General features: G+C 44.5%; 1 protein-coding gene across 1 annotated transcript in view; it reads right to left on the reverse strand.

Moving 5' to 3' along the window:
• Positions 1-556: 556 nt before the first annotated feature.
• LOC142772186 (uncharacterized) overlaps positions 557-20,640 on the reverse strand; it is an 84,931-nt gene continuing 64,847 nt past the window's right edge. The window contains exon 4 of the mRNA XM_075874353.1: positions 557-633. Coding sequence (XP_075730468.1) covers positions 582-633 — 52 coding nt within the window. The 3' untranslated portion in view covers positions 557-581. The remainder of the gene's footprint in view (positions 634-20,640) is intronic.

Consider the following 20,640-nt stretch of genomic DNA (forward strand, 5'->3'; position numbering starts at 1 on the left):
ACGATCGGGCTAAGCGGTCCGGGCATCGCCGGCGATTACTCATCGCAGCCGTCACTAGAAGTCGCGCCACACAGCGGTGGCGACCTTGTTTAACACGCGGACCGACGATGACTCGGTTGGGGAGAGGTCGCATTGTACGGGTCGCTGTGGCAAGCAGGCGTGGCCCCCGAGATCCCGGCCAAGAATTGTTTTCGGATTAAGAAGCCGGAAGTGTAGCGGGGTCGTTGCGCATGCGCACTATAGATCGAAATGCATTGCGTAACGGGTTCACGACATTGCGTTGCTGTTTAGCGCGTGGCAGAGATGACTCGATTGGCGACAAGTCGCATTGTATACAGTCGCTGTGGAATGGAGGCGTGGACTCCGAGATTGCCGCCACGAACTTCCGACTGTTTTCGGATTAGGAAGCTGGAAGTGTGGCGGGGACTTCGCGCGTGCGCACTTGATGGAAACAATTGCGTAACGAGCTCAAAGCATTGAGTGGTGGCGATGAGTACCATTCATTCCGGAATACTTCTCTGTCCCAGCAGAGAATTGTTGTCATTCGGTTGTTTGAAAGAAAAGTGTCTCGGAACTTGCCTTCACTGTTCCTTGCATATCTTATCATCCCTTTTCTTCCTCTCGTCTATGGACCTGCAAAAAAAAAACAAAGAAAATAGTGAGTTGCCAAAATGACAAGTCAAATTCCCTAGTACCAGCGATCGCAACAGGGACGGCACCAGCGAACTGCTGCCACTGTCGATGAGTAGCCACCAGTGATGCGTAGCCAATTGTGATGAGTAGCCGGCTCAAGACAAACTTCTAAGATCAATAAACGTTTCCATTAAACTATCTTCTTATCCTTTCCACTCTCTCCTGGTGGACCACTCACTATGAAAAAAAAAATTACTTAAAATTAAGGTACGCCAGCTGCCGTCGAATGAAGTACCAAAAGTAAGCTTAATAAAAAAAAAAAGAAAGAGTTATGGTTACACACGTTTCTTCACGTCAAACGCCCGCATAGGGCTATTTGCACGCAACAAAAACAAAGCGAAGGGTTTTTTTTTTTTCAAGGAAGAGGCTGTCATTCGCTTTTTATATAAAAATATGTTCGTGCGATTGGGGGAGCGAAGAGTACGTGGGAACGCAAGACACCCTTTCCCAAATTTTACTGTTTTGCAAGTGGGAAGATACAAATGCACATAAAAAACGCATGCATCAACATGCATACAGGGTGTACGGTCGATCTCTGCCCCTAAATAAGAATTCCGACCATGTCTCTGGTTCGTGCATGTACGTGCATGTAGGTTTACATATACGAAAAAAAAATTCGATCTTTAGCGCACCTTCTCTAGCTACTCCAATGTTTGAAGAACAAAGGATAATAATAACATTAGGTGCTTTATGTGCCAAATAATGATTGCTGATCTTGTGGGGTTTAACGTCCCAAAACCACCATATGATTACGAGAGACGCCGTAGTGGAGGGCTCCGGAAATTTCGACCACCTGGGGCTCTTTAACGTGCACCCAAATCTGAGCACACGGGCCTACAACATTTCCGTCTCTATGGGTAATGCAGCCGCCGCAGCCGGGATTCAATCCCGCGGCCTGCGGGTCAGCAGCCGAGCACCTTAGCCACTGCACCACCGCGGCCGGGCTACGTGCCAAAAATACGTTATTATTCTTTGCTACGTGGAGGGCACGAGCTTCCATTACTTTTCCTCCATAGATAACGCAACCGTCGCTGCCGGGGTCGAACCCGTGACCTTCGGGTCAGCAGCCGCGCGACCGATACGAGACGTCACCCAAGCTAGAAACATACCTGTCTATAAAACATGGACGCAATAAAGCCGTCTAAAACCGTCGCTCAGCAGCCCACGAAATCATCAAGCAGAGGCGCCACAGCGCCCTCGTCAGAGAACAGCGAGGTCCTAATCTCAGGGACCGGACGGAGGCATTAGAGCGACCTTACAAAAGTCGATTGCGCGCCACGGTGTGCCCGAACGCTCTATAAAAGCAGGCTCCGTATACTAACCCTATGAAAGAGAGAGAGAGAGAGCTCCGAGACTTCATGATGATCATCAGCCGAAGGTCAGAGCGTAATCTCGACCGTCTGTGACGAATGACCCAGCAACAAAAGACGCTGCTGCTACGAACGAACGCTGAACGTATATTACCGTACATACTTCTACATGAGCCGCACCCTGAACTTGGATAACAAGTGTCCATAAGAAATATATTAAAGTTTGTCTATTGTCTTCTTTTTCAATGTTTTGTAGAAGGAACCGAGTTACCTGTAGCATGGTGCGAGATTTGAGACAGACAGACAGACAGACAGACAGACAGACAGACAGACAGACAGACAGACAGACAGACAGACAGGCAGACGGACGGACGGACGGACGGACGGACATACGGGTGGACAGACAGACAGACAGACAGACAGACAGACAGACAGACAGACGGACGGACGGACGGACGGACGGACGGACGGACGGACATAAAGACAGACAGACCGACCGACAGACAGACAGACGGACAGACGGACGGACGGACATACGGACGGACAGGCAGACAGACAACGAACTTTAGTGGATCCTGAGGAGCTACTGACAAGACTCCTAACGTGTCACCATCGTTACCGCTGGCTGCGCCCACGAAGAGGACAGAACGCCGAAGTACTTTTTCGGGAGGGGGGGAAAGGCAGCTGGAGTTTTCGACACCTCCCTATGTGGAAATACCTGTGGAAATACCAGCTTCCGAGAATGGGCGGCTGTGTAATACCCGCTGCCATTCATCAAACTCCGACTTGCGGGCATTTCTTGCGGATGCGTGCTCCTAGATTTTCGATGCTTGGGGCGGGGTTTCTTTCAAGACTGTGAAGCAAACCTGCTAGGTCATGGGAATTTCGAACGAACTCGACGGGACGGAGGATGACCAAATCAGAGACAGGCGAGTCGGAGGAGTTACTGGGACATTAATGACAGGATCACCTAATGAGGACAGCAGCTACGGCCGCGTTAGGGGGTCCTGCCAGTAAATCCTTGGCATCCGTTACAGTTCATTGTCTGTCTATCAGAAATATCGCAGCATGCTACAAATAACACCGCTAATCTTATCAGAAGTATGGAAAGTCCATGCAAAAACAAAAGAGGGGCCAGGTGACGAGGGCGAGGAAAAACAATCAGCAAACCACATGTGAGTGAGTTAAGTTATTTGTCCACTACAATCGAGTAGTGCAGTTCAATAAAAGTAAACAGCACTGATAACAGGTGAAAAAAAGTTCCATCTTTTTATCCATGCAACCTTAATATTTAATATTTGTGATTGTACGGCAGCGGACAATATACTTGATGAAATGTTTGGTGTAGATAACAATAAGGCCACTTTCCTACAATCCGCATATGTGTCAGATACCAGTGTATATATACGCTGTTCATCCCATATTTGGAAGCACTTTACTACACATGGAACCACTTGATGTTACATATAATGTTAATGTGCCATATATGGCTGCCTTTGACACCTACGGGCACCATCTGTGCCATATATTGTTCTATCGACAACGTTTCATATACGGACCCGTCGCGCTATACATGACCTTATTGACATCTATATATGGTACACGGTAGCCACATACGCAGGCATGTATACGGATATACAGCTGCATATAATTTATGTAACTGCCATATATGACATTTGCGTAAATCATAATGACGCCCACGATTTTCAACCCATATCGCGAGATAAAAATACTTGAGGCGATTACACGAGCACATACGGTACTTGACCGAGAGAGGAATAAAGAGTGTGAGGTAGTTTTTTCGAGGCCGTACACAGGTGGAACGGGAAACACACAATAAGCGTTGATTGATCACAGGTGAAGACGAATCGGGCGTGGCACCATTGTAAACAGAAAAGTAATCCCATTAAAACACAGGGACTACACATGCTGAGTATACAGAAGGGAGGAGGTAGCCGCTGGTGGATGGGAGCCAGCTCGCTACAGCTGCCGAGTTTCATTCGGCGGCGGCTCCAAGCGATGAACTACGAAGTTTCACCATTCTTCTTTGTGATGGAGCGGGAAGATTACAACGTATAAGTGCCAGAACCTAATTTGTTTGACCCTGGTTTAATGGTGTTTGTTTGTTGCTCTGGAGAGGCCAAGGTAAGCATTGATTGATAGATATGTGGGGTTTAACGTCCCAAAACCACCATATGATTATGCCCAAGGTAAGAAAGGGAGTATATCAGTTAGAACAAATGGAACGGGTGCCTGCCTGAAATGGCTGCTACACGGGGGTGATTTATCTTGTCAAAAAGACTGGCCGCTAATGAATATAGTCTACGAGAAGTCAGTTGTTCTCTTCACTTCGCTGTTTTTATTGATGAATGTTTTTATTGAAATAAAAAAGAAATGAAAATATTGTCACCGTTCTCTTTAATGGACTTTTGGTTTGTGGTTAGGATGAAAAAAAAATTAGGAAAATAAAGATACTCGTATATACCGTCCTGTATTTGTTTGTTTAATTTATCGGCCATTTCTCAGCGATCGCGGTACCCTTTAAGACCTAACCAAAAAATCATCAACTTCTGAACTTCCTGAAAGAAGCTTTGCTTTATTTAGTCTTTTTACACGGCTACCAGTTAAAAAGTTTTACATTGTTAGGGTACAAAACAGATCATTTATTTCCCAATTGATTGATTGATTCATTGATTGGGTGGTTCGAGTTATTACAACCCTCCTTTATGAAATAAATATACCTTGAAGTTTAAATAATACTTTCTCGTGTGATCTAATCTTTACTGTTGTCACATAGTGTAGCGCTAAATGAAAGCAAAGAATAAAGGAGCGAAAAACTTAAGGAAGAGAGCAATTCACTCGTTTTGCGATGACTGAAAATAACGAAGGATTGGAAATTCACAAAGTTAAAAACAGCTAATTGGCGACTGCACAGCATCTTCAACATATTTAGTTTCGGCTCCAGCGTGAACGAAGCCAAGAAAGCTAGTGTGCTTATACAAACCTTCGTGGCTGTGTTAAAATTTAATAAGAAAACCCATTTTCATGTAAAACTTATTTTGCGGAAGATTTGATGTCTCATCATCCGCGATAACGTGCCATTCAGTGTCGATTAATAATATATCAAGCGCCGTCTGCTTCTCGTGATTTATAGAAAGCCAATATGTCATAAACTGTCACGTTCTACAACTTTTTCACACAAATAACTGTAGTCAAATTAATGATGAAACAGTTAGTCAACGAATTTTTCCCCTTGCTCACTCAACGTAACTTCTGCCGCGGCGAAGTATTTCCACCTCTACGTTGGGTTCATGTGCGAACATGACAGGTGCCTTACAGCCACGGCATCTTTATATTTATATAATCGGTACTGAAAAAAAAACTCAGCATATTCATGGAGTGAATGATGATAACAGAGGCGAAGCGTCCGTCCGTCCGTCCGTCCGTCTGTCTGTCTGTCTGTCTGTCTGTCTGTCTGTCTGTCTGTCTGTCTGTCTGTCTGTCTGTCTGTCTGTCTGTCTGTCTGTCTGTCTGTCCGTCTGTCCGTCCGTCCGTCCGTCTGTCTGTCTGTCTGTGCGTCCGTACATGAGTCCGTTCGTCCACCTAGAGAACACTCCAAGTACCACCATCTCGCGTCTTTTCATTTAATTCATCATATACAAGTACCACCATCGAGCGGACATTCTACGGACTAAAAAACAAGAGGTGGCTACTACTACGACTACGTGGGACATACGATTCACGGGGTAAGGAGCTTCGCCCCTAAAGAAAAAATTAACGTGCGTTCTTCAATCTAATTACGGCAAGCAAGTTATGACAGAATAGAACAGTTAGTATCAAACCCGAACACAGACAGACAGCAAAGTTTGAAGCTTATTATCAACAAAATGGCGGTGCACAAAACGAACAAGACATTTTGCAGTCCAGGGTTCCTAAGTCCGAATAATTGAACGGGACCCACGACGACGAAAGCATGTAAGAACAATTCAAAGGCGAATTGGCGAGACAGCGTATTGTCAATTGAAAACAGTTATATATAAAAAAGAAGTCAATTAAACTCAGTAACAGTAATAAATACAGAAACAATACAAGCTCTAATTCAATATTCAGTTAGGAGAAAATTGATTGATTTAATAATGAGAGAAGATATGATTTCAAAGTTTTTTTTTTCAAGTCTACAGAATAGATAGACACTTTAGTTTCGGCGGAAGCGTTATACAATGAAAAAAAAAAATAGAGCATTAGCAGGGAAGGTATAGTAGGGACACATAACGTTCGGCAAACGCTTTCGGTGGGAGTGGGCGGGGTGCCAAGCGTATAACCGGCCGCTGCAGTGGCCGCCTGCTGCCAGTGGACGACGACCTTTCTGCCTCACTGCGCCTCTCTCTCTCTCTTTCCTCCGTGCTCGTAACAACCTCCGTCACCACCACGTGAGGCCGTTGGAAACACGACTGAAAGCACTGGCAAACACTGCCCTTCTCTCTCTCATACTCTCCAACCTTGTGTTTTGATCCGCTTCACAATCGAGTTCTTAATCTCCCCGCAGCACAATGCGCCGGGGGAAGGAAGGCCGGGCGGAAGGGATTCGGAGAGGATGTGAACGTCACCTGGAGCGGCAGTGACCACTGCAGCACCATTCTGATATCCCATGAAATAGGCATGCCCCATTCGTCTTGAATTTTCCAATTGGGAAACTGTTGGATTGAATATTCGTATTTGTCGATGTTATATCATCTCGGTATCGAAAAGTCAACACACTTGCTTTGAATGAAAAGACAGCGCTGGAACAGGACAGCGCAGTGTTGGGGTCTTTTCTTCTCCGTCCTATTCCAGCGCAGTTAGTTCATTCATAACTAGCCATTTTTTTTTTCAACGAAATACGAGGATTTCCATGGAGTGTTCGTTTCTTTTGTTGAATAATAATAATAATAATAATAATAATAATAATAATAATAATAATAATAATAATAATAATAATAATAATAATAATAATAATAATAATAATAATGGAAGACTCCGGAAACTTCGACCACCTGGGGCTCTTTAACCTGCACCAAAATCTGAGCACACGGGCCGGGCCTACAACATTTCCGCCTCCATCGGAAATGCAGCCGCCGCAGCCGGGATTCGATCCCGCGACCTGCGGGTCAGCAGGCGAGTACCTTATCCACTAGACCACCACGGCGGGGCTAGCAAGCGAAACTATAAGCCATGTTAAAAGCTCCGGGGAAATGATTAAAAAGTATGTCTCTGGGTCCGAATTAACACATTAATGAACACATTACTGAATTAAAACATTACTTACTGGCGTAGAGGCACGACAAGCGTACGTGCTTGTTGCGGATATGATGTAGGCAAAATGCACGACAGCTTCTGCAGTATAGTAGAGGCGGCCATGCTTTTAGCGGCTTATACAACGATAATTTTACAATCTCAATAATTCTTGCACACGCGAATAATTTGATCATTTATTTCTAACGCTCACTTCTCCGTGCTAACGGTAATACTAGGAATGCCAGGATGCAATCATTGTTTTATATTCAATACGAAATCTACTGTTCACGATTGGGGTACTTTTCGAAAAATATTAGACGAGATTCGACCTAGAAAATCACTTCTTGAACATTACCTTGACAAATGAAGCGTTGTGCTCATAATAAACGCAAACGCGCAGTCACCGTGAGCTGCTAATTTTATCCGTGGGCTACTTAGCACGTCAGGGTTACGGGTTATGAGAGACTTATGTCCGATTGGAAACGGCGGGTAGCGACATGTGATGATGCAGAACCACCCCCGCCCCTCCCCCCCCCCCCCCCCACACACACACACAGAAAGTGAACACTGCTTTGAGGTACATATTTTACTTGGCCGCTGGCGTTATAGCATGGAAAGTACGATAATCAGGAACTCGACCAAAAAAAAAAAAAAAACTAACGCATTGTAGTTCGTATTGCAAAGCATCACAAGATGTTACCATACAGCTAAGGCTATTACTATTTCTTATCTTCTACCGGCAATGATGCTGGCAAGCGTCCACCCGTTATTAAAGATACGGCCACAACGCATCATCTCCACGACCATCACCATTGTCTGCCGCCAGCGGCTCCAGTAGCAGCACGGTATCAAGAGAACAAGAGAAATATTTCGATCAGCTGGATATGTTTGTCGGTTGTTTCACCTACAGGTGCTGGGTGATTATTAGGATATATGCGCTGATGAACACATGCCATTTACAGCCACACACACGTAGATAACATTATTTACAAAGTTTCATTGCAGATCATGGCCCGCGAGAAAGTCAACTGCGGCGCGTAACGCACTGGTGCTACTTTGCATTGGTAAGCGTTAAAGGAATACTAAAGAGAAACAATGAGCTGTTTTCAAATGATAAACTGCACTCTGAGAACCCCATTGACATAATTTTCACTGTCATAAGCCCATTATTAGCGGAGGAAATCAAGGTTGAATTTCTATTTTTAAATTTGACGCTGTAATCTCCGCGTGTGGCGTAAGGAGTTCCACAATGTATTTTTCGTACTTACGGGACATGGGCTCTATTAATTTTTTTTGAAAATCCATATGCTAAGTCTATGGCACCCGTTGATTACAATGTACTTCAAATTTGTTGATTAGAAGCTACGTAGGATCCAATAGGCTTCTTCAAAATTGATGACGTCACAGTGATTGGTGCGGGAATCTCATGGCGACGTCTCCAGCTGCAGTTTCTTTTCGCACATTTTGTCGCTTACCCAGCCAGTGTCGTGTCGTGGCGAGAGTGGTTTTTCTGGAACTGTGAAATCGTACCTTGCTACTACGCGAAACATCGTTTCGCTCTCCACCGCCCCTTTAGTGTTCCTTTAAGAAATTTACGGGAAAACTACAGCTCGCGACTTTCAAGCGAAGCCCGCGGTTCCACACCGAAGACAGGAGTGCCGCTCCAGTGGTGCTCATGCTACACTCTCGGAAGGATGGGTGCATCGCGCTGACGCAGTCTTGTTTTTCCTCTCTCCCTCGCGGTCACTTTGTTTCTCTTACCACCCTGTCATCATCGTCGAGCATTTTCGTGCATCGTTCAGAGTGCCGCGCTTGGTCCATGCAAATCGCGCCCCGACTGCGTGCGTAGGCTGATCTCTGCGCGGAGCAGTCATCGCACCCTGCAGCTCTTCGCGCCAGAGAGAGAGCCCGCCCCGTTTTCCTTTCACACAACTCTCCTCGGCCTCCCGAAGCTTCCGCGAGAGAGTTCGTACTCTCATCAACCGGAGATGGAGAACTCGCGTTCTCTGTTCCAAGTTGATTTGTATGTGTGTGTGTGCGTTCCCGAGTGAATTCAGAAAGTGCCGAAGAAAAAAGGAGTTGCAACAATGAGAGATTATGTTCGCCATACTCTTTTGGAGTGCGTTAAATACGCGAATGAAAGAGAAAAAATTAAAGAACAAATTAGCAAGTTTGGACAGACGGCCCCTCACAATAAAGAAACTACTTGGACCATGGCCTGAGATGCATCTCCAGAAAAAGGCAGTAATCTTCCTGACAGACTTTTTAGTGGAGACCGGACTGGACCAGCGCCTATGACAGCCAGCCAGAGATGGGTATTATGTAAAATGTGGTCATGTACATACTGACATTAGATTAGTAAGCTGTGCGTGTAAGTAGTTTATGACCGTGTGAACTGCGTGAAGAAAACTGTGTATTGGCATGATATTTGAACTGGTTTCAGTGTGCTATTATGTTTTTTTTTCTTTTCCGTATTGGTAATTTTTGGGTACCGTTCTGTATTATTAATTCATTTTTCGCTGCAGAACTTTGTGATATGGAGTAGCCGAGGCAATAGGCACCTCAACCTCTCCACAGCAAAACAGTTAAAACAGAACAGAACAGAACAGAGAGACAAAGAAAGGTAGAAGCTTAGATCGGTGGGTTAAGGTACTGAGTTAACAAAGTATAGAGAGGAACAATGAGTTGAATTTAATTCACAAACTGCACAATAATAACTCCAATGCCATATGTTTCACTATCATAAGCTCGTTATCAGCGGAAAAAGCCAACGTTAAAATTTCATTTTTGAATTTCGAGCCGAAATATCCGCGCGTAACGCCGCCGATTTCAGAACGTATTTTTGGTACTTTCGCAACATTAGACCAAAGAAATTTCCTGAAACTTCGTATGCTACGTCTAGGGTATCCACGGATGACAATGTACTTTCTTCTTATTAATTGGGAGTAACGTGGAACCCAGTAGACGGCTTCGAAATCTTCGCCCTCACAGTGTTTGGTTCGGGATTCTCAAGGTGGCGTCTCCACCTGCACTTTCTTCAAGCGCGTGTTCTCGCTTACCTAATGTCGTGTCCCGGTAAAAGTGGTGTTTTTCTTCATTGTGAAATTTCATTTTCCTAATACGCGAAAAATTGTTAACAGCGCCCCCTCCCTCCCTCCCCCCCCCCAAAAAAAAAAAAACTTGGCCACGTACAGGAAACACACGGGAGAACCGCTGCCCGTGTGTTTGTTGTCCGTGGCCGAGTATTTTTCGCGCCGTTAATCTTGAATATTCGGAACTAAGCTTCCCCACTCTGAAAGCTTTCCGCGCCTAACGTCGCTCCGAACTTCCGCCGGGATCGTTGGCATTGCAGGCAAGGGATCCAGCCCCTCAATTTAAGGGGAGGGGGTCACTTCAAGTAACACTGAATAAGGAGGCGGGATCATGACCTTTTTTTTGTTTTTAGTAGCACAAAACCACCGTCATAGCATAAAACATAGCTGTTAATATGTGCTCGCAGTGGTGCCGCCCATATGTCTTAATTGGTGGTAGGCAGTTGAGGAGGCACTGAAAAAAAGGCCTAACCCCCCCCCCCCTCTTTGTATCCGCCATTGATTGCAGGCCTCCTGCAGCTCACACGATTTGACACTGCCTCCATGATCAAATCAACATTGACCTTGCGACGAAGTCATGTCACTAAGCCATAAGGTGACGTAACAGTTACGTGACCAATTCTCGCGATTCAGTGACGCAATAATGAGGTCGCGTAGTGACGTCATCGTGCGATGATTTCTTTTTTTTTGCATCACTCATGCATGACGGTCAATTTTCACGTCTGATGAGCCAATTAAGGCTTTAGTTTTAATGAGTCATCGAATATACGTCACGTTTTACTCGATTTCTCTTCTTGAGTATCACTCATCGCACCCTTCACGCGGAAAGGCACACCTCGTTTCACTTCAACACGACTTTTCTCAGACTCCCGCAGCTCCAGGTGCGACTTCGTTCTCTTCCCGGCCTGAGATGCGGGCCTTGCATTTTTGTTCTAAGCTTTCGTAGCGTGCTATGGTCTCCGTTCCAGTTCAGAAATACAAATGAAAAAGACGGGGTGTTGCAACATTGCAAAACAAAGAAACAAGACAGAAGAAGATTACCGAGGCTGACTTCAGCGTTTTCGCCGAAACAATTTCTCGCTGAATCAGTTTTGCTTGCGTCGAGAAATGCGGCGCGCGCGGAAATAATGACGTGGTAACAACTCTGTGAAACAAAGAAACAACTCCGAAAAACAATAGCATGCTTCTGGGAGCTTAAAACGTTGTTACGGCCTGCTCATTATTACTTTACCTGTAGCAAGCGTGCTTGCTATACCTTTTTGTTATTCGCTACAAGTGTCGAACTTCCCGCGGTGGTCTTAATTGCTTGAAGCTCGAGTAGTTAGAGGTGCAAGAACCCTAGGTGGTACAACTTAACGGAGCCCTCCACTTAGCCGTCTCTAATAATCATAACGTGGTTTTCAGACGTTAAACCCCAACAAATATCTTTATCTTTTTTACAAGTTTTAGTGCTTATTGTCTGTGAACTCCCAGGGCCCACGCTAATCTTTTCTGTATCGTGCCAGCTTTAGCGTATTTACTTTGTAAGTGCATACGTTTTGGAAGTACTAATTGTGGATGACGTAGCGAGAAATGAAAAGAAAGAAAAAATGATCGGGGTAACCTTAAGGGACAAGAAGAGAGTAGACTTAGTCACGGAACCAACGGGTGGTATAAGGACATCTTAGTCGAAATCAAGAAAAATAAATGAACACGGTCAGGCAATGCAGTGCCTTAGCAGGATAACTGTTAGTCATTAATAGTAAATGACTGGAATCCAAGAGAAAGTAAACGCGCGAAGTGTAGACGGAAAGTTAGACGGGCAGATCAGATTAAGAAGCTTGCGGGTACCACGTGACCCCAAAAACAAGAGGACTAGTTTGAAAGGCAAAACATAGATAAAGATGATGAGGATCATTGTCTATGCCAATACAATGCTAACTAAAAGGTTAGCTGAAGCTAAACATTTGCAGGTAATTTTATTCATTGTACTGCGATGCACTGAACTATGACAGTGTTCGAAACGGTGCACATCCAAGATTACGCCACAGACGTTAGCTTACACGAGTCAACCTCGGCCGTCCTCAAGTCATTATTAGCTAGTCTTTGTACTATGCGAGTAATTACGGTAGCTGGCTATTAGACATACTTATACTCGACTGGCATTAAATTGGCTTAAAAGCGGTGATCACACCGCAGCACACAAAATGGATAGAAGAGGCAGTTAAATACATTTGCCTCGCTACAAAGGAAATAAGACACGGGATAACAAAAAGAAAAAAAAGAAGCTTCAGTGGAGGAACACGAAACAACATATCGACATTCTTTTAGTGTTTGCTTTTTCTTCAGGCGACAAAATTCTATGCGTTCCAAGTAGCACAGTAGTTGGCTAAGGATTTGATTGTATTGAAAGGCTAAAGCTGTCCTTACTACAAATTCAAGTGTTACTTACACCCTTATTACCCAGGCACATAGCCTCCGTTGCGACAAACATCAGCTACCGTTTGTATTTTTAATCAGGAAACTCAGTGTAACGTTATCCTTAGTATGGGTCGCTTCGCGACCCAAACTAAGGATAACTTTTTGCCCGAAGCAGGTCACGTGACACTGTTTCGCGGTTGAAAAATACAAAAGTTAACTGAGGCTCGCCGTAATTGAGGTTAACGTGCCCGGGTAACTAGGGTACTAGCGACTTTCTTGATAAGGTTATTCCAACAGTAGCGCAACACTTCCTCTATAGTTCGTCCGACTATTGTTACACAAAGCTTCTTACTCCATCCGTCGACCTACTTAACGCACACATACCGCAGCCTATCGATTTCTCATTTCGCATTCGATTGCTTCACTCCCGTAACGCGTCTAATGACGACTATGCAGAAGCGTCGATTTCGCGGGCAGGAAATACCGAGAGCGACTCGAGGAGCGAGCGCTTCTATATAATGCCGTGTAGAACGCCTTGTGTGAGCGCCGTTTTTTCTTTCGAAACGATTCTCTGTGCGTGTTGCAACAATACGTACACTGCGTCGTGTTTCTTCACTCAACCATCAGTTTCGTCATCCTCATCGTCATCATCAGCCTGACTACACCCTTTGCAGGGCAAAGGCCTCTCCCATGATCCGCCAATCAACCCGGCCTTGCGCTTTCTGCTGCAAGGTTATAGTTGCGAACTTTTTATTCTCACCTCAGTTTCGTCGCGCCCGTTGGTCGGTCCGTCCGTCCGTCCGTCCGTCCGTCTATCTATCTATCTATCTATCTATCTATCTATCTATCTATCTATCTATCTATCTATCTATCTATCTATCTATCTATCTATCTATCTATCTATCTATCTATCTATCTATCTATCTATCTATCTATCTATCTATCTATCTATCTATCTATCTATCTATCTATCTATCTATCTATATATCTATCTATCTATCACTTACTCGAACTCTCTATATTGCTTTCCCACCAGCTCACTCTCTTTGTCTATATCTTCCTCTCTACCTCTAAGGCACTCAAAACACTCGCAGTATCTCTTTCTCGGCTGCTCACCGTCTCTGTGCATCTCTCAATCTGCATCTAACTTACTCATTCGGTCTCTTCCTGACTCACTTTCTCTCTGTATCTCTATTTTGAATCTCTCGCTCTCTGCGTCTTTTTCGCTTTCACACTATCTCCTTCTATGGTATTCTTGCTTTCTCACGCACGCTTTCTCGCACAATATCTCTTTCTCACTCTAGCTGACTGACTGGCTCAATATCTCCCTACCTCTTTCTTACTCACTTTTTTTCCCTTCTTCGTATTCGTCACTCACTCTTTCATCTCTCTGTAACTCACTCACTCGCTTTCTCCGTATATCTCCACGTCTCATTCGCTTACTGACTATCTCCGCGTCTCATTCGCTTACTGACTATTTCTCTGTCGGAGTAGTGAACAGATATCTCGACGCCATTCGCCTCGATGGTGACGAAACCGAGCGTGCGCCGTTCCTTCAGTGGCGCTCATCGCGTTACGGTCGGGTTTCCTCTTCCCTGTTTAAGCCGGACAGCATGGAAGCCAACTGAGAGTAACGCAACACCTCTTTTAGCGCGTCAGGAAACCACTGCGCAATGCTGGACGGCTCCGCCTCCCCCCCTTTTCCCTTCTAGTTCCGTGCAATGTTGCACGAAGCAGAGACGTGCGCTCGAACGTAGGCAGCTGCATTTGTTTAAACCTGCGATGCGAACTGTATCATATTTTTCTACTGAATATAAGGCTTCAGAAAGATTTTAAAAAAAAACGAGTGATGCTCCATCGAAAGCAAACAGCTACACTTTCAGTAATTCATAACAATGGAGTTCCAGTGATAGTCAAACAGTTCGTCTAAGTCATAAATAATGTAATTACATATAGTGTTTCACGTATTGGAAATACCGGTATGACTACGGGACGCCGTAGTGGAGGGCTTCGATAATGTCGACCATATAGTGTTCTTTGATGGGAATCGACGTCGCACAGATTACTGAACTTCCGGCTCAATCCAAGTGAGCCCGCCACGGCTGGTATCGAACCCACGACTTCCAGGTCAGCCGCTAAGCACCGTCCTAAGTAACAACGAGGCCTACTACTAACTAAACTGATCACTTGTTTACTATTGATGCCTCAAATGAAATTTCATTTGTTACATTCGAGTGTACTCCGAGTGTGCTCTGCAGGAACGAATTATTCTGAGCACTTGGTCACATTTTTTTTTTTCTCATGAACTGTTTGTCGGTATTACAGCCTTTACAGCCGATGTGAGAACCACGTACGCTGCTAGCTGCGATAACTGAGTTGATTTAAGGTAGTCGAGCTTTGGTGATCCTCATATAACCTGAAAGCGCTCTTCTTTTCACACCTATTTCGACAAAACTGACGCGACTGACCTCGAAACGAGGTTCGTCGATGCAGATTCATGTTTGTCGATCCGGTCTGAACAAACAGGGCTTCAGAAGCTTCGTTAAAGTTTTTGTGAATCAATGAACTAATAAAAAGACGTGCTTCAATATATCCTAATTAGGTGTCATTTCGGCATTCCTCTGTTCTCTACACCAACTACAGCCTTGAAACTCTGCGTTCAACCTTAAACATTGGAGCCATGGAGCCGATTCCGTTCGGGCAAATACTGAAATAATGAACTTGAAGACCAGCTTCAACCTGTTTTATTAGTGTCAATTTATAATTTAGAACTTCAGGTGTCAGTGTATAGGGGAACACCGAGCAACACTTTGACATGATGCCTAATTTGTTTTTCTTATGTTATTGTTCACCCGGGGTCTCACAGCAGACGCTCGACTTTAGGACCCTTGTTTTAATACTGATTACAGTGAACATTCGTATTTTGAACGAATGAATGAATGAATGAATGAATGAATGAATGAATGAACGAACGAATGAACATGATGCCATATTGGTGCTGGTCTAAATGGTTAAGTTGATTGTCACAGACTCTGAAGAATGTCGCCATATTGATAATGAGAAATCGTGAAACAGAGATAAGCCAACGTTTCGACAACGGACTTGTCTGCGTCAAGAAAGCAGTCGCCTTCCTTAGATACGCTGTAAAGTACGCCTTGCTCGTTCCCTCCCAACCTCAGACGTGGAGAAAAAGAAGAGTAATTCTGAAAAATCAAAGTAAAAAAAAAAGGACACTTTACTATATAGAAAGATGTATACCGCCTTCCTTATAGTATATAAGGAGGAGGGGATCCCGAGGACCTCCCTCCGCCAATGAAATTCAGATGGAGAGGGGTACTTTTCCCAAACAAGTCGCGAAAAAGGATGTTTTTTTTTTTCTTCTAAAAAATAGTGAAATTCTACGCCACTACGGTGCAAAAACGAATCTTTAAAAGAAGTTTGAATACAGATCACTGATAGGATGAGTTCGTAAATCGTGGTACTTGACATAAGAGCGCATAGCCTAAGAAGGAACTTAGGAAGACAAGGACAAACGCCTTGCCCTTGTCTTCCTAAGCCCCTCTGTTTGTTACGTGCTCGTACTTAATGTAGAAAAAAAAAGTGCCTTTAGAACGAGAGGTGTTGGATTCGGTTTATCTTTCATGCTTACTTTAACCTTTTTACCTTTCTCTACTGCTCTGTGCATCGCTACAGCAGTGTGGTCACGGTTCACTGAGTGTGGTCACGGTTTTTTTTTTTTTATCGCGCGGGAAGAGACACGGCCGCGAGTGCAGAATCGCGTCCTCTCTTCTTCCTGCAACAGCCAGTGTCGCACACTGTCACCACGCGGGACATCTTCCGTAACCTCGGCCTCGGACGACGCATACGCGAAGAGGAGAGAGACGAACCCCTCGCGCTCGCCGGCAGCGCCGGCAGCGCCAGCTAGCAACAGCAGGCCACACGTGCGACGCGTCCGAGTGAGTCCGCGCGTCTCGCAACTGTCCACGTCGCGCTGGATTGCGTGTGCATTGAGTGATTGCCGGCGCTTGCGCTTCCACAGCCTCGTTCACAAAAGCACAGGCATGCTCGTGAATTGGGAGGGAGGGGAGAGGGGGAAAGAGGGGCATATGCTCTACTCATCTAAAGGGGGGCAACAATTACTCAGTCGGACCTTTCCATGTCACTTTCTAATGCAGAAGGTTATGTAGCTGAGAGCATGTTTTTTTTTTTTTTAGGATTATTGCTAATGTTGCATGCCTGATGTATTCCTGATGTCGTATGCCTAATGTGCATCAGGAATGCGCATCAGCAATGCAGCCTTGTGCAGCCTTGCTGTGGCGCACGCCCACGCAATCAAGGTTGCCATGTGAACGCCGCACCTGCGACACGTGAATTATCGTTTTAAAAACTGCACACGGGGCAAATGGGGGCCTTTCGCTCCTCTGTGGGTAGGGCATTTCGATACTGACGCGAGGTTTGGGATTCGAATCCCACACGCCATATATACCGCGTGTCAATGACATGCAAACGCAAAAACAACGCCTTTTGAGTGCACGCTAATAAACAAATAAATTAGGCGAAGGCCCAAATTGTCGCGGGAGAAAAAAAAAAGGCAGTAAGATCCGCAGCCCTACGTATTAACAAATACAGAGTTTTCGAATAAATGTATTGAGTACTCCGCCGGCACAATAGTCGCATGCCAAATGGTTCAGATATTTCTGAAGAAGACGTCCCATCCCTAGTCCATAGGCTGTCGGCGTCACTTTATGCACTTATGTCTGCCTGTGCTTACCGAAGTCTGACGTGATAGATGTTGATGGCTGTGACAGTTATAAGTTATGTTAATATGAAAGTATGCACCGTATGAAAATATTGCAAGTACGGAGGGGGGGGGGGGACAATACATACTATGGAGCCTTGGTTGATTGATTGATATCTGGGGCTTAACGTCCCAATACCACCATATGATTATGAGAGACGCCGTAGTGGAGGGCTCTGGAAATTTCGGCCACCTAGGATTCTTCAACGTGCGCCCAAATCTTAGCACACGGGCCTACAGCATTTCAGCCTGCATCGAAAATGCAGCTGCCGCCGCCGCCGGGATTCGATCCTGCGACCTTTGTCGTACGAGGGTATTAAATATGCTGAAGAACTCCAAAGCACAGTGTCACCTGCATCTGTCAAAGACGAACACGTATATATTGGCTCTACCACTTTTTTTTTTAATTTAACGCGATAAATAAGTGCGAATAATGAGCAAACGCACACTAATTAAGGCGTAGTGGGCCCTTAGCAACTGTATTCGCAGTAAATACTGTAGGACAGTTGGAAGCGGCCGCTAATGTTCCATACGCATGCGTTCGTTTACTTGCCGCGTGGTGGAGGCATGCATCAAGAACCTAAACTTTGCTACCTATTGAAAAAGCGATGTGCACGACGCCCGATTACCTTATCGCGTCCTAATCTTGGAGTCGAAGCTACAGCTAAAGCTAAAGCTAAATCTCAAAATACTTCAGAGCAACAGACATACAAGCAAAGACAAGAACGAGCTCTGAAGTGCTTGCCCTCATCATATGATTTTTTTTTTTTGTTTCGTCCTTGTACATCCATCGCGCTGCAGTATTTTAAAATGTGTGTATAGCTTGCAGCCTTCGCTATGCTGCACGCAACTTTGGAAGCGACCTGCTCATGCAGAGGTAGGCCACTCCGTCAGGCGGAGGCGTGGACCACTAGAATCAAGGTTGCCTATCTCTCTTTTGAAGAAATGTGTTACAATCATGCGACGACACATCCTTTCATGCATACTCGAACCGACAGTTAGAAGGCCGCACACGCAAAGCTCTCCGCAGCGCATGAATAAACGTAGAAAGAAAAAAAAAAGAATAAAGAAGATCCCGGGATGTAACGGGAAAAAAATGAACGCAAATAAAAAAGCCAAGCGAAGTAAACAAGAAAAGAAACAAAGAAACGAAATATAGACGGAGCGACTAGGGGAACCGTTTCCTCTTACGTAATCAAAACGCTGCTGCGCCGCTGCTGCTAGTGCCAAGCTTCGTAACACTTTCCTCTCTAAGAAAAAAGGCGAGTGCTTCCTCCTCTCCAACCTTGCTAACCTCTTTCCTATGTACCCTCTCTCTCATCCTATGAGTAGCGGTATATGCCTCATTGCACGAATGTTACATGTGTGAGTGGCACCAAGCACGTGGTGGCTCGAACACAGCGAAGCGGCTTCCAATATATGCAGTTATACCTGTGAGCCGCGTTAACGGCGAATACAAAGTTGGAAGGCTCGTCACGGCAAAAGCATTTCCTTCCCCACAACTTACTCCGTCTAATGACTTAGCTGGAAGCGTGAAACAGAGTATCATTTGTACGGGAGCACTGGCCCCGTGGCGACACTCGCTGGGTGGCTTTCCGAGAGTTTCTGTGGCATACGCGACGCTTATTGGATGTCCCCCCTTGTCGTTGTGCGCGCGCTGGCCAATCACAATGGTGACAGGGTGAAGAGATCATACAGCTAACCCTGCTGGGAAGGTAATGAGCAGAGTCTACCTGTTATGACACAGCCGTTCTAAATGCACAACGCAAACGTATATGCTAATATATAGAACGAAGTGTTGGAGGTAACTGATCAGTGACAATTAATAAGTAAAGGTGCAACCCTGAGTACAGAACTCGCCCATTGCGCAGATGGCCAATGAAATATTTCCACCGCTACGTCACTTTTTTTGTGTGTGTTCTTTCTTATCAGTCGTAAGCAAATGCAAGAAACAGCATATGCCTCGTGAACACTGTTGATAGACAAGCTGGCATATAATATATTGCGTTAAGAGAATCTACGCAGTGCGCCCGGAAGGAAGACGAGCTTTTTCTGCTTTCTTGTATTCACTGCGCGGTTATTCACTAATTTTTGTGACACCGAAAATATATATGCTTTCCGGCAGTGTATTTCTGCTACTTTTGTTAATGTGAATTAATGATAAGGGTGTCAACCACTGCTTGTTCTTTTCTCTGTACCTTCACACGTGTTCTATACGGCGGCTGTTATATATATATATATATATATATATATATATATATATATATATATATATATATATATATATATATATATATATATATAATTGAAGACGATGCAGCGAGCAATGTAAAGAAAAATGGTAGGTGTAACCTTAAGAGACAAGAAGAGAGCAGAGTGGATTAGGGAACAAACGGGGGTTAAGGATATCATAGCTGAAATCAAGAAGAAGAAATGGACATGGGCCGGACATGTAGCGTGTAGACAGGATAACCGCTGGTCGTTAAGGGTAACTAACTGGATTCCCAGAGAAGGCAGGCGGGTTAGGGGGAGACAGAAGGTTAGGCGGACAGATGAGATTAAGAAGTTTGCGGGTATAAATTGGCAGCAGCAAGCACAGGACCGGGCTAACTGGCGGAACATGGGGAACTCTCTACTATCTATCTATCTATCTATCTATCTATCTATCTATCTATCTATCTATCTATCTATCTATCTATCTATCTATCTATCTATCTATCTATCTATCAATCTATCTATCTATCAATCTATCAATCTATCAATCTATCAATCTATCAATCTATCTATCAATCTATCAATCTATCAATCTATCAATCTATCTATCAATCTATCTATCTATCTATCTATCAATCTATCTATCAATCTATCTATCTATCTATCAATCAATCTATCTATCTATCTATCTATCTATCTATCTATCAATCTATCAATCTATCAATCTATCTGTCTATCTATCTATCTATCTATCTATCTATCTATCTATCTATCTATCTATCTATCTATCTATCTATCTATCTATCTATCTATCTATCAATCTATCTATCTATCTATCTATCTATCTATCTATCTATCT

This window comes from Rhipicephalus microplus, chromosome 9 (assembly GCF_043290135.1).
Source record: "Rhipicephalus microplus isolate Deutch F79 chromosome 9, USDA_Rmic, whole genome shotgun sequence".
NCBI classification, from domain to species: domain Eukaryota; kingdom Metazoa; phylum Arthropoda; class Arachnida; order Ixodida; family Ixodidae; genus Rhipicephalus; species Rhipicephalus microplus.